Below are 27,843 nucleotides of genomic sequence, written 5' to 3' on the forward strand. Positions count from 1 at the left end.
GGTTTTTTTATAGAGGCTCAAGTTTGCACATCATTTTGTCTTTTTTTCAGTGTATTATGCTATTTGGTTATTGAATGAAATTCCTTTCACTAAATTATATATATATATATATACACACGAAAGATTTGTAGGTGATCATATCGAGAAATAAATGAGACATAGTAAAAGTCAATGACGATATTTAAATCTCTTCTAACTCAAAGGTGATATATTCTAGAAGATGAGCTTTTTAATTTATAACTTTCCTATTCATTATGTCACACAATGCTTAAAGGCAAGGAGAAAGAGAAAGGCAAGAGCAATGGCATTATTGTAATTTTTTAAAGAGGAAAATGACCTCCTAGAAATTGTTAGGATTTGGATCCTCTACTCTGATTTTATCTGTTATGATCTGCTTTACTTTTGTTTTCCATACGCCACCTCATTAAAATTTAGTTTAAGGAATTTAAAAGTTGACACATCAACCTAAAACAAAAACCCAATTTACTCTTAATTCAAAAAGGCAAAAAAAAAAAAAAACCTTACACCCAACTAACGGGATATTTAATGTCTAAAGTAGTTTTTTTTTTTCCTTCTTCTTCTTCGTGTTATGTCCTGTTGAAAGACAAATCTTTTTTCTTCTTCTTTTTGTTCCTCATCAACTAAACAAGGAACATACACTTAATAATTATATGATTTCTCAAACTTTTGGACAACCACCAGTTCCACCTTTGTTCGAATTTGATATAATTCTTGGTCTTCTCCATCTCTCATCAGCTTTACCCCTAGTGAAAGTAAATATATATATATAAAAAATTAACTGAAAAATACGAATAATATTAAAATATTAATTAATCAATTAAAAGTTTAAAACTAAAGCATGAAAAGAAAAAAAAACTCTCATTTCTCTCAGATTGACCTGGATGCATGCAGCGCACCCACCCAGCCACTTTCTTTCTCTATCTCACCATGACCATAACCTTGCTTCAATTTGATTGGAGAGAACGCTGTTTATTGCCTTTACTTTGTGTAAAAAAATATAAAATATATATGTTATTTATTTCCACGTGCTATATTCTCTATCTTTGGATTGTTTTTTAAATGATGTGATAGCATTACAATGAAAATAAAGCGGATCATAGCAGAGAAAATCAGAATAAAAAACCTGGATCCAAAATATGGATGAATGGATTTGCGAAGCCATTGTATAATCAAGTAATTATGGTTGATGCAAAATAGGAAAAAGTAATTATGATTGTGCAGGCTGACGAATTAGTGATGATAATGATATATATGGTTCACCTTAGAAAAGACACATGTGATACAAAATACGATTGTGTTATGTACAATTGCATCTCCTTTTAGTTTGTATTGCCCGGTCAATTACTACTAGAGTTGCACTCGGCTGTATTTAATTGAGGTCAACTTCAATTACATCTCCTTCACTTGTTTTGAAGAATATTGATTTGTAAAATTGTTCAAATGCTGATGTCGGCATTTAAATTTTCAACTCACGTGTATTTTTGTATTTGATATGTCTATTCTATCATTCTATAATGTTTATTACTCACTTGCGTACACGTGGATGATTAATTGTCGTATTTAATAATCTGTAATAGTTGTATATTTGTCAAAAAGCAGATAGTATTTGCAAATCTAATAGTTCTTTGAAGGGTTATGATATTGACTTTAGGTTTCTCAATCTTTCAAGATGCCCATCAAAATGGAAAGTCTAGCAAATGGAATGAGTTGCTTCATTATTGAGGAGCCGTCAAAGAGAGCATAATGATTCAATAGCTGAGGCCCATTACCATGATTTCATCTAGAAGATATTTACACATCACCTTAGATTGAAAATTGGTAGGTAATTAAAGGGCCGTAATTAAAATGTCATCATGATGAAGCTTTATGGAGGGTCAAAAGTTTAGAATAATTGGATTTGCTTTTTTTTTTTTATTGCGAAAAAAAAAAATTGTTTTCTAACTTTAAATTATCTCTTCGTGTACTTTACCAATTGGGTGACACATTATCCTTTCTTCTTCTTCTTTCCACTTTATCTTATTTTTCCCCACATCTCCAAGTCCACTCCAATATTAATTTTCTTTGATGGTGGTGGTGGAGGGGGGATGATTGCAATTTTAACAAATCCTTGCTAGCTAACTTAGTTTCGTATTTACGAGTCTTTTTATAGTAAGGATATTCTGGTTAAAGAAAAAAAAGTATTGTTATTTCCATCTTTTTTTTCTATTTCCCCACTCAACTTATTTTCCCATCCACCATGTCAATTTGAAAAAACTCAACTTATCTTTCCACCCACTATTATTCCTAAAATACCCTTTAATTGAATTTTCATATTTGCCATTACAATCCCCACCCCAAGTTGCCCTTGCCTTTCCCCCTCCCCCACCCCTCTCTTCTTAACCTCCTCCTCTGGCATCCACATCTCCTTCTCCCATCCGCAGTCATCCCCACCACCAATTTGATTTTCCCATCGCAACCCTCACTCCTCCTTCGCTAGATGAAATCCAAAATGAATAGATATATATCATTCCAACGCCACTGGGGCCAAAGTACAGAGCATTCAAAAGAGGAGTTTTCATCTGGAAGCGCTATGCCCCAGCTAAGAGAAATTCCCCACAAAGCATTACAATTAAGGAAGTCCAGGAAGACCATCCGAAACCAACACCTGAACTAGTGACAGAGGTTGCTGTACCGCCCCCTAAATTGATTGGAGATGGTGTAGGTTTTAGGACAAAAAAAAAGGGTGTGGTGGGTGCATGTGAGAGAGAGTTGTAAATTTGTCCTCAGAAGTCATTTTACAATGAGGTAAATGTCATTAAATTTTTAAAGATAAGGTGAGTGGAAAAATAGGAAAGGTGGGTGGAAATAGTAGTACTCAGAAAAAAAAAAATGCACGCATTCTTTCTAGAGTTATTCTATAAGATAAATTAACGATCGGAAAAATTTATATTTAAGGTCCTCTTTCAATTCTCTTTCAATGATCATCTCTAAAGAAAATTATGCAACCAGCAAATCATTATTTCAGCATAGAATTTTTCCAATCCGCAAGTCACATGGAACAACTATTATTTTACATGTTGGAAAGGAATTACCCTTTTGTTCCCCTCAATCTTTGTTGGGCCAGTTGGGTTGTTCACATATTTCATTTGGTTCCAAGGTCAAACTCAATTTTGGCCCGAAAAGGTATAGAATCCAAGATTGGGTTCAAAGATGAAAGTTCCCCCTCGCTGGGCCAATTTTCCCTTCTATTTCTGGAAACCACTTGGGAAGTGTAACAAAACCCAAAAAGGTATGTTTTTTTGATCTACTGCTAGCTGCTGTACCGGAGCTGCCAAATGAAACAAAACAAAAACACATATCTGCTCTCGTATGCATGAGCAAAAGACGTTACGCTACTGACAACTATTTGCACCAATAAACCGACCAAAAATAAAAAATGAAAAACACATCTCATCAATGAGTTTAATAATGTATCCAACATAAATTCAGATCACAGCTTTTCGAGACACGATGGCATGTTCACCCACTTGGAACCAGAGAAGTAAAGAATCGAGTAATTACCTCTCCTAGTTGATCCAATTTTTGAGGATATTGAAATAGTGATTTTAAAGTTGGACGCACATATTTCTTGATCTTTTATATTTGTAAATATTTAACATGCAAGAAAGTGAGACTCCTCTTTACATGAGTCGAATGATACCTTATAAGAGTAATGAATATAAACGAGCAAAGTAGACGTGGGGAAATCACGAGTTGGAATAATTCTGTTTTCTCTCGTACCTATTTATGATTAGTAAACATGTAATGTATAGTGGTTTAGATTATGTAGGTGTTATTAACTCATAGTATAAAGTTGGAACTTCCAAGAATATATGAGGAAAAATTCAAGTGCAGCAGTTGAATACTGTTCCCCAAATCTAATTTTATTTTATTTCAGAAAAAAAAAACTCAAATCATATCCTTAGGAAAACGTAGGGAAAAGGATTGGGGGATGATCTTCCCTGTTTCGACTTATAAAAAGCCGTTCAAAGGACCGGTCTGCATCTTCTGTTATTATAATGCTGGCAAATATTTTCAGGAACAATATTTTAAATTTTAATGGATGCGAGAGAGAGAAGGTGCATATGGATCTTGTAGTATTATTAATTCAAGTATTTATTTCAAATGAAATGCAAATCCAATGGAAAGCTTAGTGGCTGCACACAGTGTGGCTTGAGTTCAGGCATTAATTTAGGATCATGTTGCAGCATCATCTATGTTTTGTAGTTTCTTTAAAAAAAAAAAACACGACTCTTCTCTCGCTCTCTCAGAAAATGGTTGTATTGTAGTGTTTGAAATTTCGAAGGTCCATGGAATATATAAAGTTGAGGGCTTGTATTGCAGTCTTTGAAAATGGCTGTATTTCAAAGGTCGATGGAATATATGTAGTTGCGGGCTTGTATTGCAGTCTTTGAAAATGGTTGTATCTCTTCGTCGCATTGACTGGTCAATTGAAGCTGCAGTTGAGAGTGACTCTTTTATTTATTATTTTTATTTAAGTACCACGAGGTGTCCCCACACTCGAAGAATGGGAGTAATTTAATTTAATTAAACTGTTTAAATCGTAATCTGATATATTTGCGGGGCCGGCGAGGGGCCTTGTATGTTATTATATAATGTGGTGTTTGATGCAGAATGAGAGAAACCAGCAATTGGTAAACTCACAGGTTTTGCCATTGGGATGAGTAGTTTTGGCTGCAAGGTATGTGTTACAGGAGGTGCAGGCTACATTGGTTCTTGGCTTGTCAAGAAGCTTTTACAGAAAGGCTACACTGTCCATGCAACACTCAGAAACTTGGGTATGTCTGTATTGCTACACAGAAAAAGAAAAAAATAAAATAAAATTTGTCAGTTGTTGATTAAACTGATTCTACCACGAGTATTTTAGGTTGTCAAACTGTGAATTAGAACTATTGATTAAGCGCAAGCACGATGCGGTCTTGATTCACTGTTTGACAACACAGTATGTGTTTCCTCTCTATTTTCTCTCTGTTTTTCTGTTTCTCATAAAACCAAATTGCTTTGAATATATTTGTGAAATATTCACAGATGATGTGTCCAAAGTGAGCCTTCTGAAGAGCCTTCCTGATGCAGATGCAAGGCTTGTGCTGTTTGAAGCTGACATTTACAACCCAACTGAGTTTGAGCCTGCAATTGAAGGCTGTGAGTTTGTTTTCCATGTAGCAACTCCCTTACAACACACTGAAAACTCCCAGGTTGGCCCCCTTCATGATCACTTATACTCTTATTTAGTTTCACACACACACACACACACATATATATATCTGACAAAATTACAAAGCAGTACAAGAACACAACTGAAGCTGCTATAGCTGGGGCAAAGAGCATTGCAGAGTCTTGTCTGAAATCAGGAACAGTTAAGAGGCTAATCTACACAGCTTCTGTGGTTGCTGCATCTCCACTGAAAGAGGATGGGAGTGGTTTGGGGGACTTCATGGATGAAACATGCTGGACCCCTCTCCATCTTTCATTTGCTTGTTCTAATGTTCATCTCAAGGTATACAAATCTCCTAGCCCTAAATCAGATCTGTTTGCTCCTTTAAATTCAAAAGTTATGCCAACTGATAATTTAATGGTTCCTTACATTGGTAAAGTTTTATGATCATTATCAGTATAATTTCCCTTCTAGTAGTCCCTCAATTAAAAAAAAAAAGTTTAAAAATTGAGTCTTTGTGGTATATAATTGAAGGCCTATGTAGATTCAAAGACATTGGCAGAGAAAGAAATTCTGAGCTATGGGAACAGCAAAAATGCCGGACTTGAAGTTGTGACCCTGGCCTGTGGCCTTGTGGGAGGGGATGCACTTCTGTCATTCACACCCTTGAGTGTTGCTGTGTTTATTTGTCAGCTTACAAGCAGTGCAATTGAGTACCAATCACTGAGATTTCTAGAGGAATTACTTGGGAAAATTCCAATCATACACATCGATGATGTTTGCGATGCTCATATCTTCTGCATCGAGAATCCTTCGATAAATGGTAGATTTTTATGTGCAAGCTCGTCTGTTTCATCTGCAGAAATTGCTAGTTACTACCAGCAACATTACCCCAAACTTCAAGTGAAGCCAGAGTAAGTAGCTGATCTTTTTACTTTATTTTGTCTTAGCTGTATCAATTTTTTAAGATTAAATTTCAAGCTTAAACAACAAGAATCTGGAATTGGGTTTCAGGTATTTGGATGGACCAACAAGAGAAATTGGCTTGGGTTCTACAAAGCTTATTGAGAAGGGTTTTGTATACAAATATGATACCAAGACGATATTAGAAGATTGCATCAAATGTGCAAAGACAAGGGGTGTCCCTGGCCTCTAAGATCAACTGGTCCAAGAAGGCCTTGTAATTTATGAGTTTTTTTACGTGTACTATTAGAATTGAATCTCAAATTTCAATTTAGGTTTTTGTAACTTACCATCCTGGTTTTTGCTGCTCTGCTCAGCTGTGTTTGTAAACTAGTTGGAACCTGCGGTTTGCATTATTTGCAGGTACAAATTAGTTTAGCTATCCATCACCTTTCAAAACAGGACAACCACCCATTAATGGGTTCATTTATCTACCCCACAAATGCATGAATCATTTATCAAAAGTACAATACATGAACTTTCTTGAGAAATACATGAATTTGTCGGGTCTTCATCTCCATTCAAAGAGACAGGTTGCGCTGTATTTAATGATTATGCAGGAATCATTTTTTGATTATGTGAAAATCAGTACTAACGCCATCTCCAACCATGTTGGGGCTAAACTCAAATTTCCACCCTCCAAAATACAACTATTCATGTATTTTTAGGACTCAAAATTTTTTTCCCTTCGACCTTGCAGGCACAACTTTATTAAATTGTTTAAGAATGATTAATCCTTATTTTTTTTGTCATTAATTTTTCTTGACATTATTTTTGTTTCAACATTCGTGAATTAATTTTCTAAACATTTTAATCTAAAAAAATTAAAATTCCATAAACATAACATTTTTTTTCCGCTTAAAATTAAAATGAGAATGATTGTAGAGTTTGAGAGTGAGATCTCATTTAGAAAATTTAAAAATATTATTTTAACCATTTGATTTTAATTTTGATCATTGGATCTTCTTTTTCTCGTTAAAAATCAAGTTGAAAAAAATATGGGCTGTTTATATCTATTTGAGAAAGCTAGAAAAATGACAAAAAGTTGGTTCCCATTGCTTTACACGTGGTCAGCTTTTAAAGGCTCCAAAAGATTATATAAAGAATTAAAAAAAGAACAAGTAGATGCATAATTGGTTTTCAAAAGGAGCTGTTGTATTCCAACGTCCCTTTGATGTGAGCCTTTCACGTGTCCAGCAAATTTGCTTTGTCTTGTCATTCCTTCACATGCTGCACAAGTTGGCTTCAACTTGGTGCCCATAGAAATTCCACCCGGACTGGAAAGTTGGGCCAAATTCCACCCAAGATTTCAGTCCGAGCCAAATTACCACCCCTCATTATACATAGTTGGAGAAGGTTTTGGGGCTATAATCCTAAAATTTAGGTTTGGCCCTCATGGTTGGAGATGGCCTAACAATACTCTCTTAACAAAAAAGTTTACCAAATGCCAAACTGCTTTCTCTCACAGCAAATCTGACATTGATTATTTTCACAGCACAGCAATGCCAACCTGGCCCTAACAATACCAATATTATTCCCAACTTAATCACTTACAAAGCCTAGTAGGTATGAGGTTTTATCACAAAAGGTCTCGGTGATATTAGTAGTGGAACCATTCATTATATCTTGTATTTTATTTAGTTAAGTTTCCGATGTGAGACTTATATTATTCAACACATATATGGTAATTGATGTCCTGTCTTTCAATACTTTATAAATGCATTATTATTCCTTCATTGACATGTGAAACTCACCTAAATGCCACTGAAAACATGTGAATACATATAAAGCAATACATTTGGTCATCTCCAACCATATTGGGGTTAAACTCAAATTTTCATCCTCCAAAATAAAACTATTCATGTATTTTTAGGACTCAAAATTTTTTTTTTTCCTCAAACCTTGCAGACTCATAATTTGAGTCCGCAACTTTATTAAATTGTTTAAGAATGATTAACCCCTAATTTTTTTTTCTCATTAATTTTTCTTGACATTTTTTTTGTTTCAACATTCATGATTTAATTTTCTAAACATTTTAACTTAAAAAAATTAAAATTCCAAAACATAATAGAATTTCACTTAAAAATAAAAACAAGTACAACACCATAAGTATGTCCGGAATAATTTGAACCCTTCATTGAAGCCATTGCCATAATTGTCTTGTATTTTTACTTTTACTTTTACTTCATTGGATTCATTTATCCTCATTCAATGATGTTCTGAACTTTTGCCCACCTCCATTTGTGTTCTTCAATTATTTTCTGAACCCTCATCCCCTCTTGTCTTGTTTAAATCATGTTTTGAACCATTGCTCAACTTTGTCCATATCACTTTATTGGATTCCCTTATCTTCCCTATCTTTTCCTATCTTCATTAAATTATTTTCTAAACCATTTCCCATCTTGTCTTGTTTCAATCATGTTCTGAATCATTGCTCATATTTGTTCATCTCACTTTATTGAATTCCCTTATCTTTCCCTGTCTTTTCCTATCTTCATTTAATTATTTTCAAATATGTAGGTCATCTCATTCTCTTGTCTATTTAAGAAGTGTTATTCTACCGAATTGATCACACAATCTCCTTCAATCTCATTCTCCTTCTTACGTGGGAAGACTATACGAAATTTCTTCAATGATGATGACCTTCATCAACAGAGGGTTGCAATGGCCGTTCAACAGCATACGTTTTTGTTGGAGCAAAATGCTCAACAATCCAAACATGGTGGTTCTGTTGTAGGCCGTGAATACAAAAATTGGAAGAGAGAAAAACATCATAAGAGTCTCATGGAGGATTACTTTAGTGAAAGACAACTTTATCCTCCAGTGGACTTTCGCAGGCGGTTCCACATGAGAAGAGAGCTTTTCTATCGCATCTTGAATGATGTTGTTGCACATGAGCCATACTGATCGTTGATGTAAAATATAGCTGTTGGAATTTTAAAAAAAAAAACACAACTTTTGAATTTTTAGCATTTGGAATCAACTTGCATAAGGCTACCAGCTGTGTCGCATCACTCTGCTAGACAGACAGCAAAGCTGTCATGTGGGGCCCAGCAACTTTTCTTCTTCACATGGGCTTCCAAGTCAAAAAAAAAGAAAAAAAAAGCGAAGTTTGGGCCCCACATAAAATACCAGTCCAGGCAAAACTTGGACTGGAATTTCACCCCAAATTTAACATTTCTCAAATTTTCACCTCCCAAAATACATAAGCTGAAAATTTGGGTTTCCACCTCTTGGGTTGGAGATGACCTTAACATCTTGATTGTGAATGATAGACTTCATTATAGGACATGTTCCATGCTCTGCTTGCTAAGAGACTTGTAGCTTATTATTAGTTTGTGTAAAACTCACTAGGAAGGGCACTATTGACCACAAGTAAAGGCACTAGGTATATTACCGGCCAAATGAAGGCAGTGTAATCACTTTCTTGCATTCGAATTTGAATTCATTCCTCGTGTATTTAGAGCAGTTTAAAATATCATACACTTCAAAACCCAAAATGGTGCCAAAGCTTTGGCAATAATGTTCAGTATTATAAGTCTAAACAAACAGACAATCTTTAAATAAAAAAAATATCCTGTGATCATAATCAAGAACATTGTCTGAAGTTTTGTGCAATTCCACGTGTCCTCATATACCCCTTGGAACATTTGCCGGCCTAATAGCTTAGATTGTCCTATAAATCACAACTTATAAAGTCAAACTATAACATCAAACATAGCAGACTAGAGCCACAGAAATAATCATTGGATTCGATTGGCTAAGTTGCTCTGATTTGGAAATGGAGAACACCAAGGTTTGTGTTACAGGAGGCTCAAGCTACCTTGGCTCTTCTCTTGTCAAAAGGCTCTTAGAGAAAGGATACAGTGTCCATGCAACACTGAGAAATCTGGGTTATCTTCTCTCTCTCTCTCTCTCTCTCTCTTCCCTCCTGCCTCTGCTTCTCTCTAACTTCCATATATTTATGGTGAATATATTTGTGATGTGCAGGTGATCCATTTAAAGGGGGGCTTCTCAAGGGTCTTCCAAATGCACAGGAGAGATTAAGATTGTTTGAAGCAGATATATATAATCCTTATGAGTTTGAGCCAGCAATCCAAGGCTGCAAATATATCTTCCACTTGGCTACCCCTTTGCAGCATGAGCCCAAGGACACTCAGGTTTGCTTGTTCTTTAACTAGAAACTCTGAGAAGGGGTCAAAGAATTGTTAATTTCTTATGCTTCTGCCATCTGATTCAGAAAGTACTAGTGTTTAGATTGAGATTGCATCAATGTTGACCAAATACAATCACCTTAAAATAGTGTACCAGCAGCCGTTTGATTGAATCCAACGGCTGCAAACTATTGCAATGCAGACTTAAAGAGTTCCCTAATGCCAGAGTCTGTTTTGTTTTGCTATTGAAATAGTTCAAAAACACTTCTGAGGCTGCAGTTGCTGGGCTTAACAGCATAGTAAGGTCTTGCATCAAATCAGGCACCGTAAAACGACTCATTTACACAGCCTCTGTGGAAGCTGCAGCACCAATCAAAGACTCTGGAAACGGCTTCCAAAAATATATGGACGAGTCCTGCTGGACTCCTCTCAATCTCTTATATCCTCTTGCCAATCAAACATTGATGGTAAGCATCAAAGTTATTAAAGTTACGAAACTTTAATGGTTAAATTGAGTTGCGTTATATTGCCAGCCGTATATGTATGTGGGCGTGAGAAGAAATCTCAGCCATTGATGAGTGTGAGACTCACTATATTGCGTCACATGCCCATGCACGACTGACACTAGCGTATTCGTTCTTTAAGAATGCAATTATCAATTATTTGTTTAGCACATTACTTTTTTAAATAAAATAAAAAATAAAAAATAAACAATCTAAAAAGTGGGTAATATCTTAATATGTATTGTAGGATTATACACACTCAAAAGACCTTTTCTGAGAAAGAAGTGCTGAGGCACATTAGCAGTGAGCTTGAAGTAGTCAGCATTGCCTGTGGCCTTGTGGGAGGGGACACCCTTCTCTCTGTTATGCCTTAAAGCATGGGGTTGCTCATTTCGCAAATCGCAAGTGATGAAAGGAGTTACCAAATGCTTAGATTTTTGGAGGACTTGTTGGGTAAAGTTCCAATTGTGCACATTGAAGATGTTTGTGAGGCACACATACTATGCATAGGGAAGCCCTGCATCAGTGGCAGATTTCTATGTACCAGTGCATATTTGTCATCTGCAAAAATAGCATCTCACTGGAAAAAATATCACCCAGATATCAGAATAGCTGAAGAGTAAGTTATTAATTTACTATACATACAATTATTGGGAAGGTTTACAAGATTTTGGCCTCTATGGTTAAACCCTAACAGAGGATTTTGTTCATGTTTTGTTTCAGGTTTGTGGAAGATTTAGGGAGAGAAATTGTTTGGGGTTCCACAAAGCTAGAGAAAATCGGATTCGAGTACAAATTTGATGCCAAGGTGATATTGGATGAGACTCTAAAGTGGGCACAGAAGATGGGCGAGTTTGGTTCCAGCCAAGAAATTATTGTGTCCAAGTAATGACCATGCCAAAGTGCTTGCCTTTGATAAGTCTCTTGTGCCAGTTAAAAAGATGAAGATTTAATCTTATTATCTCAAGGAACACCAGCACCACTAATTTCAGAATATTGAAAATCTAGAACAGTTTAATTCGATCAGGAATCGAATTTTATTTGTTACAATCAGAAGAACTAATCCTCTTGGACCAAAGAATTTACAAATCAATGAGACTGGAAGTAAGGAAAACGTAAACTAAAGACACATAGAAACAGTAACTAGCACACTACATCTAGAATTTAACTACCTAGGCTGAGGAAAACTCTCTCTTCACAAGCGTCATTTCCTTCTCTCTGCTTTTTTTTCTCCCTCTCTCTTTCTAAAGGGTGAGGGAAAGTTATGACTCGTAAGCAAAACTTTCTGAGTTTTCAAAATGGTGAAAATCCAAATCATCAAGTGAGAAACCAAAATCCCCAATTGGTGAGTTGGTCACTGAAGTTGGGGCTGAGATGATCTCACTGAGACCAGATTCTGAAGTCTGCACATAATCAAGGCCAAGTCCGAAACTGCTCATTTGGCACGGTGACACTGCCTGCAAGTAGTCTGGTTCAAATGTTGCTGCTGGAGATGCAAATGTGGGAGAATAGCCATCCATCAAAGTTGCACAGAAAATATGGTCTCCGACATTTTCAGGTTCAATTGGTGTAGAAGGGAAGGAAAATGATGGAAATATATCATCTTCCCTTGTGTCCAAATCCTCAGTTTTAACTCTAAGCCCTGCCCCAAAACCGAAAGACATCTCTTGTGATGCTTCTGGTTTTTCTGCTTCTCGGGTTGCATTTTGATTTCCTGTTGAAGCTTGTTTAGCTAGGGATAATGCTGATGACCTGGCTAACTGAAGGACTTGGCTACAAGTATGTTCTCCTCTGTAGGTTACCACCATGGTTGATGGGTCTGCATCTGCCTTTTGGACTTGCTTGGTGGCTAAACAACCCTGCGTGCCACGATGTGTGCATCTGTAGTAGCCTCTGTAATGCAAAGAAAACAAAAACCTGTTTTTTGAGAAATATGGGACATGAACATAATTCATATGAATATCTCTGCAAATCTTACATGCAATTTAGACCAAATTCATCAACAGTGAAATGTTACATGACATTTTCTTCACTAAATATCAACATGGTCCCGGTTGAACTAAACCAAACTTAACACAAGATGCCAATAGGACCCGTTTTGGGAGTTGGACCGGTTGCCAGGACATGTTTTTATTTTTAATGCTAAAAGGTACTGTCTAGGCTGAAGAATTGTCAATCCTGGAGGCCAAACAAAAAAACACAAACAAGAGTGAATTGATTTAAAGACTGCTAACTGCTGGAGCTAGATACATTCACCTTTAGATAAGTTCCAAGTACTTTTTGTCTTCATTATGCCAGTTGTGAAAGAAGAAGAAAAAAAAAAGAGGAAAAAAAAGCCTCTTCATCGCAGCAATAATAAGAACTGTAATTTTTCATGCGCTGCATATATTTGAGGACATGAGCTGATGTCTGACCAATGATTAATCAGGCTCATGTGATAAATAGAAAAAGGTATTTTTCACTATGAGCAAAACAGAGACTTCACCGGCGGAGCATCCAATCCAACCACTGGTGGTTTTTGTGTTATTTTATTTGTATTAATTATGTAAATTGCACATGTACTGGTTCAAACTTCAAACTTTAAAGACTAAAAGTTCTCACCTTGGATAGGTAGCTCCAAGGATATCCTTTTGGCCATATTTTCTCCAACTGTAGCCATCATCAAGACTCCCATCTAGCCCTGTTCCAGAGAAAACCTTCACTTCTTCAGTCCACCTGGGCATTGTTTTCCTGCAACACAGAAATCCCAACAGTCAAAATCAGATCAATTTCAACCATAATTAGGCTAATCCAAAATTGCCTTAATTAATAAAATTAAAATCCAAGTTAAAAACTACCTTTTCTTGAAGACATTTTTGTTCTTGCAATCTTGGTCAGAGATCTCACTCATTGGGCTGCCATTGCCAAATGAAGTAGGTGATTCCAACATGGTGTTAGGGATGTGGTTAGACTCTCCATCAGAACCAACATCCGTTTTGAGCAGTGAGAGTGCCTTTTCATAGGAAAATAGTATTTTTGAAATCAGAAAGTCTCTTTTTTCTTGGGATGCAGAAGGGTGAAGATAGTTCATAAGCTGCTTTGCCAGCTCCTTCCCTTGGGTTAGCTCACTGGTTAGAGTCTTTTGCTCCCACTCCATGTTCTTCCTCTTCTCCATTTAGAAATGTGAACCAGAAAATGGTTCAAGTACTATATACTTGAAGAAATGCAAGTATTGAGCCGATGGATTAAAATTGAGGTAGAATTTAGATCATACCAAGGCAAAGTTTCACACTTTGAATGTTAGAAGCAAGGAAAATAACCAATCAGAAGCCACAAACATAGAACTAGCTAGCTGAAAGAAGTAAAATTGGCTGAATGTGAGAGTGGTTTTGATCAGAAACACCAAAGCTCCAATTGAAGATTGATGGGTAGTTTGCTTAAGTAGTAAGAGAGGGAGATTGCTTAAGTAGGGAGAGAGAGAGAGAGAGAGAGTTGTAAATTAATGAAGAAAGTAGAGGGCGAAGCTAAGGTAGCTATGTTATGCAGAGAAGGGAAATGTGTGCCTTGTTTTCTTTATGAAAGTGTGAGGAAGAGGGGGATGGATATAAGGGGCTGGAAAAGAGATGGAAAAGAGACAGATTTGACTCAAGAAAACCAATTAATTAATTTGATTTTTTTTATTCTTTTTTTTCTCACAAGTAGACTAGTTTTCTGGTGATGATCAACTTGGTTAGTGTAGACAAGAGAGAGAGAGAGATGTAAAGAGAAAAGTCCATTGCTGACCAATTCAACCCCAACAACAATTCACTATACTCACAAAAACCATTTCTCTCTCTGTGTCTCTCTCTAGTAGTGATCAGTGAGCGACTACGCGGAAGGAGGAAACGAAGATTCTTGGTCTTATCCTCTGGCCTTAATTAATCTCTGACTTTCCAATAACTTTTTTCTTACGAAAATGAAAAAACAAAACGTGATTTTTCTTTCTTGCTTTCTCTTAGTGTGTTATCAATAAACACTACGTAGAAAATCACTAATCTATATAATTGATAACATTAGAATTATCAATAACATACCGAATTGGATGCAAGAAATCGACTAACTGACCTAATTCACAGATAATTTTGTTACCTGTAATAATAGCGGTTGCAGTCTTATTTATTTATTTAATAAATAGAACAAAATAGAGGGAGAGAGAGAGAGAGAGAGAGAGAGTGGTGGTATCTGACGTAGGGTAGTGGCGTAATGTGAAAAGCTTAAGCGTACGTTGATGTTGATAGATAACGCAGTAAGGGAGGGCCATGTGGGCACGAAAACGCGCGCACACAGATATGAACTGCCCACTTGAACACTACTTTATATCTTCTATCTACTAAATATATTCGACTCTTCATCAAACGATCAAATTAAAATATTACTTGCGATTGGAACACATTCTTAATTTATTGTTATATCATTATCATATGTTCTTGATTTTGGAGTTCTCTAACTAACTGCTGTGTTCACACCTTATATCTTTCTCCAACTTTGTGTTCACACCTTAGATTTTGAAAGTTCTTATATACAACAAATGTATTTATCATCGCTTTAAAACCAAATCTTGTGACTAATACATGAGAAATTGTTGTGAGTTAAACGTCGTTGTACTTTCTGTTTTAGGTAAATCCGGTCGTGTTGAAATTCAATCACGAAGAAACTAACTAAAAACTAATATAAGTTGAGAAATATTATAAAATTCTTTAAACACAAAACAACTCACAAAATTTGAGGTCCAGATCCTTTTAGCTTTTCCTTAAGAGGGTAAATTATGATATGTTTGAGAGTGCTTCTGCTTATAAGTGCTTTTGGATCACCAAAATGTTTTTCAGAGAAGCATCTAATAGATGCTTCTTTAGGAAGTACTTTGAATTTTTAATAATTTTTTTTGACATTCTTCTAAAAAAGCACTTATGAATAGAAGTGATTCATTCTTACAAAAATATTCTCAAACTAGCCCTTATTGTCTCTAACTTAACTACCTAAGTTCATCAAAGTTTCGTCGACGAGGCCCATAAACTCATATGAATAAATATCGATTTAGAGACCATTAGCACAACTCTTCACAAGAAGTTGTAAAAACGTTGTATTTTGGTCCTATATGCATGATTTTTCTTATTTCTTTTTAAAATTGTGATCTCAACTTTTTGTTACCAATCACCACGTCAAAGAACTTTTCTTGGGTCAGTAGAAGATGGAATGTGCACAACTTTTATACATGGGTCAGAGCATGAGTTTATAACTTTGTAATACTTTTACAAATGGTAATCCGTCCAAAGAGATACAGCATAGTGAAAATGAAAGAATGCCATTTTCCTATAAATTATGAGTTTCGGATTTTTCACTATTTTTATTTATTTATTTATCTATCTGCTAGATTGCTGGCATTCTTCCAAAGTTTTGTACTCTTTTATTCCTCTTACATATCTTCACATGCTAAAACCTCTTTTTGCCAGGGCATAAAAAGTTTTTTGGTTTTTATGCTTGTAGGCCTCCTGTGTTGCTCAAATCAGATATGCCTTTTTCTTTTTAGGGAAATTTGGATGTTAATTGGATAGGCTTGTGAAAGTTGGAAAATTGTAAGTCTCCATCTAGCCCAACATGTGCCTTTTTCCCTTTTTACGTCTCAATTATTTGCATTTTAATACTCATATATATATATATATCCACTAGTAAAAAGAAAAAAAACTTTAAGTATATTTTTAATCAAAATTTTTTGTTTTTTTGGTAAAAAAAATTTAGGAGGAGATTGACTATTTCACCACCAGCGTCAGGCAAACCCACAACCTCGAAATAAAAAGTTAGATAGACATCTTAGAAATAAAATTAAAATATATTTATTTTCCATTCATTTATTTATATTTTTTTCACTATTTTCAGGTTAGGGATGAAGATAAAATACAAGATAATGATAACTCCTTCAAGTTTTTAATTTTAATACTTTTGAATTCATAATATTTTATTTTATATATAGAGATGGTATTGTTTACATGACTTGAGATTTGAAATTCTATTTAAGGGGTATTTACAACGCTTTTTTGTCTTTTTGTGACGGACTTTTCATGTTTATTTATTTTGCTATCTGGTTGGTTTCTTGTTTTTTTTGTTCTTTTCTACGTACTGACAAAACGCATTTATAAGATATTCTTCTTTTTCACATTTCTAAGCAAACCACCATTTCATCGAAGAAAAACAACTGAGCCATCACTAACATGAATATCTGAATTAACAAACTCATAAATGAAAAGAAAAAAAAAAAATTGTGTTCTCCGAAGAATGGTTGTTATAACTGAAAAGAAAAGTATCTTCAGAAGAAAATGATGTGAGTTAGAAGCACTGCATTATTTGTCTAACATGTGGTGATGGGAAAGCATGTGGTGATTACTTGTATTTAATTTCTGATTTGGCTTGCAATTAGGGAATCGCAAAGCTTAAGGTAAGATGCCATTGCCAACATTAATGACCCTGTTGCAATAGTTGAACTGTTAACTCTTTCTCTTCTCTTGATACTATTAAATTTCAAATTATCGTTAGCTCGTTGCGAAGAAAATAAGCACTTCAAATTTGAAATTTGTTTCCACACTTACCGCAAAGTTAAGAGTGAGTTGGTAATTTTGAATCAACTTGATCGCGTTGATGTGTGCATCACTTGCGTAATTATCAGGACTAAGTCGCAAGATCTTGACATGATTTAGATTCGGAAAAGATAATCTTTGAATCTACGGACTAGCAGATTGAATGTCGGCTGTCTACATTGCATTTTCTAGTTATTGGACCACATTCAAATTTACTGAGCAACTTTTTCAAAACTTTCCGTTCCTGTCAATATCAAAAAGAGACTAAAACCGAGTGAGTATAAATTTCCAAGAACCTGCCAAGTGATTGTGCAGAAAGAGAGGAAGAGCGAAATGAAGCATGAACTTTGTTGGGTCCCTTACAACTCTCCAGTTCTTTATATTTTGGGTCATGATGCAAACCGTGTGGGGCTTCTTCTGTTTTTTTTCTTCTGAGCTGGTGCTATTTTTTCTTTATTATTATTTTTTAATTTTCTTTGGGTTTCTGGGTTGGGATTTAACCAAGTCAAAAGCTAAAAGCGTTATAATTATGTCAGAGGAGAAAGAGACATAGCCCCGATGAACAAGTTCTGCCACTCGGTTTCAAAGACTCAGTCAGAGTATTCAAGGGGTTCATGTTGGTTCTTTCATCTGTAGGAGATTTGAATGCTTAATTTCATTAATTCATTGAATAGGAAAACGACTGTGTATATTCAACAACCATATGATAACACATGTGCAACTCTAAACCTAGCAAACTATAGAAGTGATTAGGTAAATTATGTAGATCCCAATTTTTTTTGTCCTAGTCTATGTGGTAGTTGATAGGCACAACAAATCATCACATCCAGATATGGGTTTAGCAAAGTTGGCTAGAGCGGATGTGCTCTCCATTCTACACTTGAGTTCGAATCTCACTCTTCATAATTTAGATTAGATTAAAGTAAAATATCACTTGTATTAAAAAAAATCATCACATTGGAAACATAAATGTGTCGTAAAGCCTAAGATGATAATCAATGATGGATCTATAATTTTTAGATTGGTGGTGCACCAAAATTTAAAACTTAGTTTTGAATTGAAAATACAAAGAACTAAAGAAGAGTTAAGTAAAATCAATTTGACAAAAAACAAAAACAAAAAGTAAAATCAAATTATATGACTAGTAATGCAGTATTAGTAATTCCCGAAATTCGATAGAAAAAGAAAGTACCATTGCTATGGAAAAACACAGTAAAATAGACTCTTTTCAATAGTTGCTGCCTTCCTTTCTTCCCTAGTCAATAAAGACACCTTTCCTTCTCCTTTTCTTTCACAACCTTTGGGAAAATGGAAATCACTTTATCATCTTAAATGGAGAGCCAACACAAGCTTAATTGTGATTTTCTTTTTGTATAATATCATTTTTTTTCTTCTTCCCAAATGTGAAAAGGGTGGGTAAAAGGGGCGGGGTGCCAAGGTCACTTCGGGCGTGGCTTTCACTCCTCCCCTAGTGGTAATGCCATTGGTGAAAAGCAAAGTTGAAATATGCAGCATACACGTGTTATAATATAAATAGATGATATCCACACGTCACAATAATTCTCCTGAATGTTTAGCCCTATCTACCTAAGAGCATGAATCCCCCAAATACGCAGACCAGAAAAAGAGAGGAAAACCTACTGACCAATTTGTGTTGATGGATTAGAGGAATACCTATTCTGGGTTCAAATTTTATTTCTCTGTAAGCCCACAACACTTATTGCTATCTCTGTCATCTTGACAGGCCTGGGTTGTGGCCCAGACCTTTCTTATATCATTCATCTGTGTCCTGACCTGCCAACTACTCACTGCTCCGCCGTTTGGCTTCACATAATGGGTTCTGTGCGCCTATTTTTGGACATTGTCTTGAGCCCTTGGGCTCCAAACCCCATGTGGTAAATTTAGTGGTGTAAAAATATCTTAAGGAAATACTAACAATAACAATTCAATTTAATGAGACTCAATCCCCTTTTGATTGAAGAAATCATAAGTTTTGTAGACGATATTTGTTGAGAGGAATAATTTTTTCTAAATTAAACTATATGATTAACAATTTTTATCTGAACCACATATATCATACGATCATTTTCTAAAATGTTACTGTTTAATGAGACTCAATCTCTTTTTGATTGAAGAAAATCATAAGATTTGTAGACGATATTTGTTGAGAGGAATAATTTTTTTCCAAATTAAACTATACGATTAACAATTTTTATCCGAACCACATATATCATACGATCACTTTCTGAAATGTTACAGTGAGATATGATCTGACATTAACAAAACCCATTTAGTTTAAACTTACCCTAACCAACAACCATAACCAGATTTTGGTACAAAAGTGTAAGAGCATGGCAGCATGAGTCAATTCATTTTGGGGTGGGGGTTGTGGTCACAGGCGGTGAACTGTGGCGCACAGTTTCTCGACATGTCAACCTGAAAGCTATAGCTTTACTTTTTGGACTGGTGGATAGCCCAGCCAGGCTGAGGCTTATATGCAAACCTTGGCACATATGGACACCACAAAAGCCAATTTCATTGAAGATCAGTAGGACCACAGCATCACAGCATCACAGCAAGAGCTGCTTCAGCAGCTTGCATTCAAGTTGCATCTTTGTGGCTTTAATTACAAACCGTACGATGATAGAAAATTTGTCCACTTTTACCTCTTAAATTTGAATCAGCAGAATTTTTTTGGGAAGAGATATCACTGAACGCTTGTTTTCTTGATGTTCACACTGAAGTAACTTCCCCCATGATCAAGATAAAAATTGAATTGAATTGAAATTCTTGCATGGAACGATTGTATACAGTGTTTCTTTTTACAACCATCCTTCGTTTATAAAAAATGCTAGGCTTACCACATTTTTCATACCACATTGTCTCATTGTATTGGTAAGCTCAACTTCTATTAGAGAGGTGGTACACAATGTGGTATAAAAATATGGTAAGCCTAGCATTACCCTTCGTGTATTTGTGGTACTGTATGGAAGAATGCTGATGATAAGGGCCAAGTGGTATTTACACATTTAAGTGAGTTCACTGTCAAGGACTTCGATTTGTATATTTAATCAAACGTGGTTATGCACTCTTCGAATAGAAATCAATTTTCTAAAAGATCCTAGCTTTTGTGCTTTGGTGGGTCTCTGAGATACGTTTAATGACCTATGTTGTGTTGAAGGGATATCTATATGATCTGAATGATTGCGTAAAGCCCGCAATAACAACAGAAACAGAGAAAGTATACAAAAAATACAATTCTTTTATATTATATTAGCATTTTCATTAGTATTAGATAGTATTAGTTAGTGATCTTGGCTCAGCCGCGAGTCCTTTCTTGATGAAGTGTTGGCACCATAGCATAAATGAGGAATTTAAGCCAATTTTGATATAACATGAGAACAAATAGACATGGATAAGTTTTTTGGTCCACGATACTTTTGATGAACCCCAATTTAAAGTTGCAAGGGGAAGATAGTGACCAATCATCTGCTGAAAAAGCTGAAAGGGACAAGCTGCATAGGCCAACCATAAATGTGAAGTACATGGGGGGATCTAAGTTCAAAGATCTTTTATTAATTTCAATCATTCTCCAATGTTGTCTTTGCTTGTGCTGTGTGTGTTGTGTAGTTGAGTGAGAGCGTGAAAATGTGTCAGAGAGAGAGAGAGAGAGAGAGAGAGAAGGCAGGCAAGTCTCAATAACTATAGCCAAACAGGTAAGTTACAACTACCTCACCTTGTGACACACATAGGTAGGAGTTAAAAAGGGAAAAATAAACACATGGGTAGGAGTTAAGGGGAAATTAAATTTGTTTAGCCTAACCTACTGGATTGCCGACTGACAAGGGAAATCATCATCAGGAGTTGTATCTCTTGTTGTTACTCTTAAGCTCTGTTCTTCTTCTACTTGCAAATACTTCTCCATGTCTCATTAACCAGAACCTCTCTATTTCTTCTGCTTTCCTGCCTGGAATCCTCCCAGCTATAAGACCCCACCTGAGCTACATACAAGTATTGTTAGAAAACCATTTTCCAAAACCACATCAATGTTTTGCACTGAATAAGATTAAAAATGCATTATTTGGTTGCATAGGATTCTTGCACACCACAAACATTTCTGGACAAATCATGTTCATGTACAATAATTGGTCTAGCTACTTCTCTCTCTCCACTTTGTTGGACCAAGTTTGTATCCCCCCTCTCTCTCTCAAATAACAAAGAAAACTATGAGAAGAGATTCAACAAGAAAAATTATTTGAGCTTGACATGTTATTGACACTCCAAAAAAATCATACTGGCATTCTCCTCTCTAAAAACGTAAAATAAATTTGTACGTATGAAAGTGTGCAACACAAAAGTTCTTCAGTTCTTTTTTGTTTTTAAAACACTTTCCATGACCACTAGAGCATGTTGTGAAGAATTCTTAAATGTGAAGGCTGGCAGACACATGATCATGAACTACATAAATGCATGAGGAGGAGTCACCCGGGACTCACTCACCAACTCAGATAATATCGTATGAGAAACTTTTTGTACTTGGCTATGGTGTGCCCACATTTCAATAACTATTTCTATTGCTCTGCTTCCCAAGTTTGAAGGCACATTTATAGTTTGCCTAAAAATAAAAAATAAAAACCAGTGTTTTTGAATTTGACGTTTTTATTTGTTACCTGTCTCCGACGAGCTTGTACATTCTGCAAATGAGATCTTCTTCTTGTTCAGACATGTTTATAAACTCCCACTCAATGCTGCTCACCTCTGCAAAACACATGCAACAAAGAACACAAAGACTTTAGTTATTGAAATACCCAACTGAAACAAAAAAGAAACCAAGAAGTTAACCCAAAGTTCGCATCTTTTTGGGTTGTTTTCTAAAAAGATAAAAACCCAGAAAGTAAGTTTACAGAGGATGGCATTTGTCCAAGAAAGAAACAAAACAAAAAAAAGACAGCAAAAAATGAAGAAAACCCGTTCAAGAACAAAGGAAAAGATGGAGAAACCATAAGGAGATTTGAGAGAGAGAGAGAGAGAGAGAATGAATTGGATGCTTTGCCTTCAGAGCAACAGGTGCTGGTCTTGGCTTGTTTTCTGCGGCGTTTGTCCATAGCTTGCTTCTCTTTTGCAGCAGTTGGTATATTAGCAAGTGAAATTTGAGAGAAGACAGAGAAGAATCTAGAGAGAGAACAAAGGGAGAGAAACCCAAGTAGAATTTTTTTTGAGTGATAAATTAAGAACAAGAATTGGGTTTAAATAGTTTCCCAAGAGGGATTTCAGGAAATATATAGATTGCTGGGTTTTCAATGAGTTCTGGTGTGTGTGTGTGTGTGTTTTTTTTATAAAAAAAAAATGTTCATTGAGAGAAGAGCTTGAACGCATTGGGGAAGAAAGCAAATGGAAATATGGAATGGCAGGTCCTACCGAACAAACAAATTAAAATTATGTTGACTTGTAGTTGTCTTTGTGGACGTATGTTTCCAAGGTCAAAGGGTTGTTGAATCCACTCTTAGTGAAATGACATAAACACCCTTTGTTTTTGTATGTGTTAGTTAATTTGTCTTCTGAGGTGCCTTGGGGCTTCATTGGTATTTTGTCAAGGGGATTTGTGATGTGTCCACTTGAAGATGGTGATGTGGCACACTCCCAAGCTTAGTGCATTCCTTGGGATGAAAATGAAACATGGAGAGTGGAGTGGAGTAGATAATTGGAATATAATCACAATTAACTAATTAATTAATTAATTAATTAGATGTTAATCCTTCAGGTAGTACTGTGGATATAATCAATTAGCACATAATTCGATGTGACTTCCGACGACTTGCTCCATATCAAAGTGGGTTCTTTCAAATTTTATTTGAGGAAGGCTGAAGCTGTCATGACAACTAGCTGCTGACATTGACTGACACACCAAGAAAAATACACATCAGGCATAGGAGGAGTGCTACAAAGCCTACAACAACAATAGCCATGCAATTTGGATAGACTGTTTATATCTCAGCAATTTGGATCTCTATTAAGTTTTCCTTTGTCCATTCATTCATTTAGTTAGGGGACCTAATTTATTAAGATTGGACAATAAGAGTAGTCTTAAATATAGGTAGGGTTATACTACTAGTAGGAATATTTCTCCACTCATCACATATTAGTCTATGATTTTCAACCGTGCATGCATGTAAGCTCTACACAATATGAAAAATTAGATTCACCAATACGAGTGTTAAAGACTTTCTTTGACCTGTCTCGTAATAGGATTCTCAAAAACAAACCGATAAGTTAAACACATATCCAATTATTAACTGATGTTGTTCTGTCATATCCAATGTCTAGACTATAGTTAGTTAGTTCTAATTGTAATCAATTTGTTAAGCAATGCCAAAAACTTTTACAGTTAAAACTTAAAATCTACTTTTAGTTGTAATGCTATTATGGATAATTGGTTTCCAGATCATTGTTTGCTCATACTCTACTCTCTTTTTTCTTGGGGCCAATCATACTCTATCTATTTTAACTTGCTATTTAGTCACTCCCCTTTTTAGCTTCTTCCCATCACACATTGGGGCTTGAGTGAGGGTGGAAGTCAGACAAAAAAAAAAATATGTCTTTCTTGTTTGTTCTATTTGGTGGTGACCATCACTTTCAAGAATTAATGGTAGAAAATGGATGTGGTTCACAAGATTTTATTCTGAATGCTGGTCATAATATCACATCAGTCCAAAAGGAAAAAATTTAAAAAATTAAAAGGCGATCCAAAGTGCAAGCTAATGTTGTTTTCACTCCTCAAATTTGGACTTTGATCAAAATAGGATGGGATTTTATCCCAAAAGTTGAAATTTGTTAGGGGGAAGTTGATAAAAATATAAATTCTAAGGTTTGTGTATGACTTTACACTAATTGTTACTTACAAAACTTTCTTAAAGGTTAGCCTTGAGAAGATTCTTGCATGGATGAATGTTTGGTAGGACAATTAGAAAGGTCAAAAAAGGAGTGAGAAAAGCCAAATTAACTTTCAAGATTATGTCTTATTCTTTCGTCTTCATGCTGGACCTTTGTGGTTGCCCTAAACCTGAGCTCCCTATAAATCACATTTGACAGCTTTTGCAAGGTTTAATTTAATAACTTTTCTGAGCCTTTCCAAGTTATATAACTTCAAAGTTCCTAAAGCAGGCTACTTGACACATTTTCATGAGCTCAGATCTTGGTTTTTTTATATCTATAGCTGGCTAGCCGACACCATGTTTTTATTTTATTTTTTATCACAGCTCCAAAAGTAGATTAATCGTAAACTCCAGAAGTAAATCATTGAAAATAAGAGTGCTAAGTACAAGATAAACACCAGAATCCCATACACTAGCGAGGACACAAATGGACATAAAATCTTTGGTTAAAAAATATTTCCCTAAATTTGATTTGCAAGACGAGAGACATCTTTCTCAAAAGTTTAAAAAAAATTTGCTAGTGGAGTATATAGCGCAATCAAACATTAATATGATGGCATGATATTACAATGACTTTGTCAAGATTCGGTTAATATATGCTAGTTCAAGCTTTTTAGAGTACATTTGGATGGTATGTATATAAGGTTAATGACGCAGTGTGATAAACGAAAGGCAATCAAACGATTAGCTTAAGAGAATCAAAGTCTGGAATCCACCGAAGTTGAGAAAACTTCAAAGTTTATTGAATAATAATAAGGATAACAACCCGACATCCTTAGTTAAAGTTGGTTTAAATACTACTCAAGTCCCAAAAACCCTAGGAATCCAAATAGAAATTAAAAACTAAAATAACAAAAATTCCAAAAACTAGCTCAAATGCTTCTTTGGGCTATTAAACTACGTCAAATGCCCAAAAAAACCACATAAGTCACAGTAAAGTAGTGAGTTTATGCATCGCTCCAGCTCCTCTCGATTGATTCCGCCATCTGTTCTACATTAGTATCCATTGCATATATTGATAAAATCCATATCAAGTGTACTATGTCTAGTTATTTCAAATATATTCAATGAAATATTTGCTAGTTTTTATAGTCTTCTTGTTAAATCCAAATCCTTTATTTCAAATTTATGTACTCAAATGGAAACTAACCGCAACTAGAACCAAAATTACAACCAAAGGCTTCAAGGTTAATTAGCCTAAGCGATGAAGGAAGGTAGAATTCGGTTAGAATTTAGGATAGATTTTGCCCACAATTGCAGTCTACCATTACAATTACAAAGGCACAAATCTCTTTGATCTCTATATATAGGAAATATGCACCCAGGCTTCTCTTCCGTGAGAATATTATAAATTTTGTGGGTAATTTTTAAATACTTGGTTGTGTGTGTGTGTTTTTTCTTTGAAGTACTAACTTGTGCGAAACCTGACACCCTCATTTTAAGTTTGATTATTTGATGGGAAATAAGAGAATGTCGTTTCACGGAACTCAAATATGTCAAGTTGAATTAGAAAATTGATATATCGCTACATGAGTTGATGATATATGATCGTCAATATCACTACACTGAAATAATATATAAAAATGAATATGTTCTGTGCACAAAAGAGAGAGAGACTCAGAGAGCAAGAGGAACAAATTAAAAGCAACTACAAAATTAGTTTTGACTTTGGGTTTGGGGGGCAAAGCAGAATGGTGGATGGAAAAAGGAAATGAACAGAAGTCATATCTGCTGTAAGGCCTGGCCTGCCATTTGTATTTCTTGGTGACATAGTTTATATTAACTTGGAAGAAAGAAATCCCTGGCTTGGATTCTCAAGGACAGTCCTAATTTTGTCTGCCTTTTTTCTTTTTCTTTTTTCCCAATATCCATACTTCAGAAGATGCTTTTTTGAACAATAAGAACAAGTGTGTGTATGGATTGTACTAGATATACATTTGGTTGCTGCACGCCATGAATGGTAAATTGGAATTTTCACTTTACAACATGCGCATATTCTTATGTTCAAGGGGGTATAAGGCTTAGAAAGTGGAGAGTTGTTGAAGGATATAAAGTCTTACATTGAAAACTTGACAAAATGAAATATGACACTACTTTTAATAACACTGATTTCTTTTGTGATAAAATTTCACACCTACTAAGCTTTGTAAGTGGTTAAGTTCGGAACAATGTCGATATTGCTAGTAGTGAGCCGATGACCTGTCTCTCTAATAGAACGAGAGTTGAACTCTAAATGTGAAAGCAAATATAAGTGCTTAATGAGTATCGCGATGAATTATATATCTTCATATCAACAAAAAAGACCAATCTGCGCCCAACGGTGTTCAGGGCTTAAGTTATGTGGTTCCTTTATAGAAAAAGACTTAATGGACTGCAACAGGAATGTTGTAATTTTTCCATAAAGGGGAACACAAATGTTGACCACAAAAAAAAAAAAAAAAAAAAAAAAAAACACACAACGAATTGCTTTACCCGTATTTTTGACCGCATATGCCAATCAAAATGCTTGATTTTGAAGCAAACCCAACAACTTATAGACAACAATCAAAGCTAACGAAAAATAAGGGGAACCCAATTCGCCCATGCATTTATTGGCTCATAGCTGCAATAACAAAGGCATGGCTAACAAGTATGGGGGCATATGATATGCTATATGTAATTCAATCATTACCAATTCACTGCTCATGTTCCTGCCTTGCCTACATTCAACCAATCATGAAAAACCAGTCACAATTTATGATGGAAGCTCTGGTTGAATTGAAGAGAGATAATTTGAGGGCGCAGTAAAAATCAAACACAGGTCCACAATCTGCAAGCCAACTGTTCTCACTCGCTCCCCTAAAAAGTTGGCACAATCTTCATTGGTTTAAATTCAATGCTCTAAGAAAGTCATATGAACTTACCAAACTCCAAGTACAATGAAATGATTGTTAGCAACCTGGAATTTGAACAGATTCAACATCAATATTGCAGAAACAATAAACCTTGGGCTGGATATTAATATGAACCTGACACAAGATCACCTGAAAATCAATGTAGGTAGGAAATAGGCTAATGAATCTTTTCTAAATAACCAGCTACATATGATTAATCTTTCGATTCGGATGTTGTCAGAATGTTACATATAAGCAACTCAATGGATATATCATATATGTCTTTTAAGTATGATTCAACATTGCCAGAAGGGATGCCAAATATGCAACTCAACACCACAATGCGATAAGGGGCTAACCAAAGTGAGCACGTTACAATCCATTGATGTTTGACGTTCTTTTCGAGCAACGAATAGATGGTCTAAGAAGTAGATTATGCTCAGTAAATAATCATAATATCTTTTAATTCTATAAGTTAAGCAAACAAAAAGCCAGTCACCAGAGTTGACCGAATGTGCACCCTACTGTGTAAGGACCACAACCTAGCAGGATGTTAATAGGGTTGGTTCAGGTTGAAATATACAACACAGTAGTGTTCTGACTTCTGGGACAGAGG

The 27,843-nt window shown here is 35.4% G+C and overlaps 3 protein-coding genes and 1 pseudogene across 4 annotated transcripts; 2 read left to right on the plus strand and 2 right to left on the minus strand.

Annotated features, from left to right (window-relative positions):
* On the plus strand, positions 4,664-6,671 carry LOC18784872 (anthocyanidin reductase ((2S)-flavan-3-ol-forming)). 2 transcript variants are annotated; one of them, XM_020556147.1, is made up of 5 exons: positions 4,664-4,838; positions 5,134-5,255; positions 5,345-5,557; positions 5,750-6,129; positions 6,230-6,671. In XM_020556147.1, the coding sequence occupies exons 1-5, from the start codon at positions 4,721-4,723 to the stop codon at positions 6,369-6,371; spliced, it is 975 nt and encodes a 324-aa protein (XP_020411736.1). In that variant the 5' UTR covers positions 4,664-4,720; the 3' UTR covers positions 6,372-6,671. The 2 variants fall into 2 exon arrangements, with proteins under 2 accessions (XP_020411736.1, XP_020411735.1); XM_020556146.1 differs by having other exon boundaries at positions 4,666-4,838; positions 5,089-5,255.
* On the plus strand, positions 9,875-11,882 carry LOC18786953 (annotated as a pseudogene).
* Positions 12,058-14,610, minus strand: LOC18786341 (probable WRKY transcription factor 46). The gene is made up of 3 exons (XM_007218131.2): positions 13,673-14,610; positions 13,437-13,565; positions 12,058-12,728 (listed from the first exon to the last, which is right to left on the minus strand). Exons 1-3 carry the CDS (start codon positions 13,987-13,989, stop codon positions 12,098-12,100), a joined length of 1,077 nt encoding a protein of 358 aa, XP_007218193.1. The 5' UTR covers positions 13,990-14,610; the 3' UTR covers positions 12,058-12,097.
* LOC18784803 (transcription factor CPC) lies at positions 21,097-22,802 on the minus strand. The gene is made up of 3 exons (XM_007220029.2): positions 22,476-22,802; positions 22,093-22,180; positions 21,097-21,418 (listed from the first exon to the last, which is right to left on the minus strand). Exons 1-3 carry the CDS (start codon positions 22,525-22,527, stop codon positions 21,280-21,282), a joined length of 279 nt encoding a protein of 92 aa, XP_007220091.2. The 5' UTR covers positions 22,528-22,802; the 3' UTR covers positions 21,097-21,279.

The sequence above is a fragment of the Prunus persica genome, chromosome G2, assembly GCF_000346465.2.
Source record: "Prunus persica cultivar Lovell chromosome G2, Prunus_persica_NCBIv2, whole genome shotgun sequence".
In the NCBI taxonomy this organism is placed as follows: domain Eukaryota; kingdom Viridiplantae; phylum Streptophyta; class Magnoliopsida; order Rosales; family Rosaceae; genus Prunus; species Prunus persica.

Bases quoted from the DNA above. Each gene is read 5' to 3' on its own strand.
- LOC18784803 (XM_007220029.2), bottom strand. From the start codon at position 22,527: ATGGACAAACGCCGCAGAAAACAAGCCAAGACCAGCACCTGTTGCTCT. The intron at 22,181-22,475 runs GCAAAGCATCCA...TGTGTTTTGCAG, and splicing joins CAGCACCTGTTGCTCTGAAG to AGGTGAGCAGCATTGAGTGG. The intron at 21,419-22,092 runs GTAACAAATAAA...TATGTAGCTCAG, and splicing joins TACAAGCTCGTCGGAGACAG to GTGGGGTCTTATAGCTGGGA.
- LOC18784872 (XM_020556146.1), top strand. From the start codon at position 4,721: ATGAGTAGTTTTGGCTGCAAGGTATGTGTTACAGGAGGTGCAGGCTAC. The intron at 5,558-5,749 runs GTATACAAATCT...ATATAATTGAAG, and splicing joins GTTCTAATGTTCATCTCAAG to GCCTATGTAGATTCAAAGAC. The intron at 6,130-6,229 runs GTAAGTAGCTGA...ATTGGGTTTCAG, and splicing joins AAACTTCAAGTGAAGCCAGA to GTATTTGGATGGACCAACAA.
- LOC18786341 (XM_007218131.2), bottom strand. From the start codon at position 13,989: ATGGAGAAGAGGAAGAACATGGAGTGGGAGCAAAAGACTCTAACCAGT. The intron at 13,566-13,672 runs GTAGTTTTTAAC...TCTGTGTTGCAG, and splicing joins AAAAATGTCTTCAAGAAAAG to GAAAACAATGCCCAGGTGGA. The intron at 12,729-13,436 runs GTGAGAACTTTT...TTTGCATTACAG, and splicing joins CTTGGAGCTACCTATCCAAG to AGGCTACTACAGATGCACAC.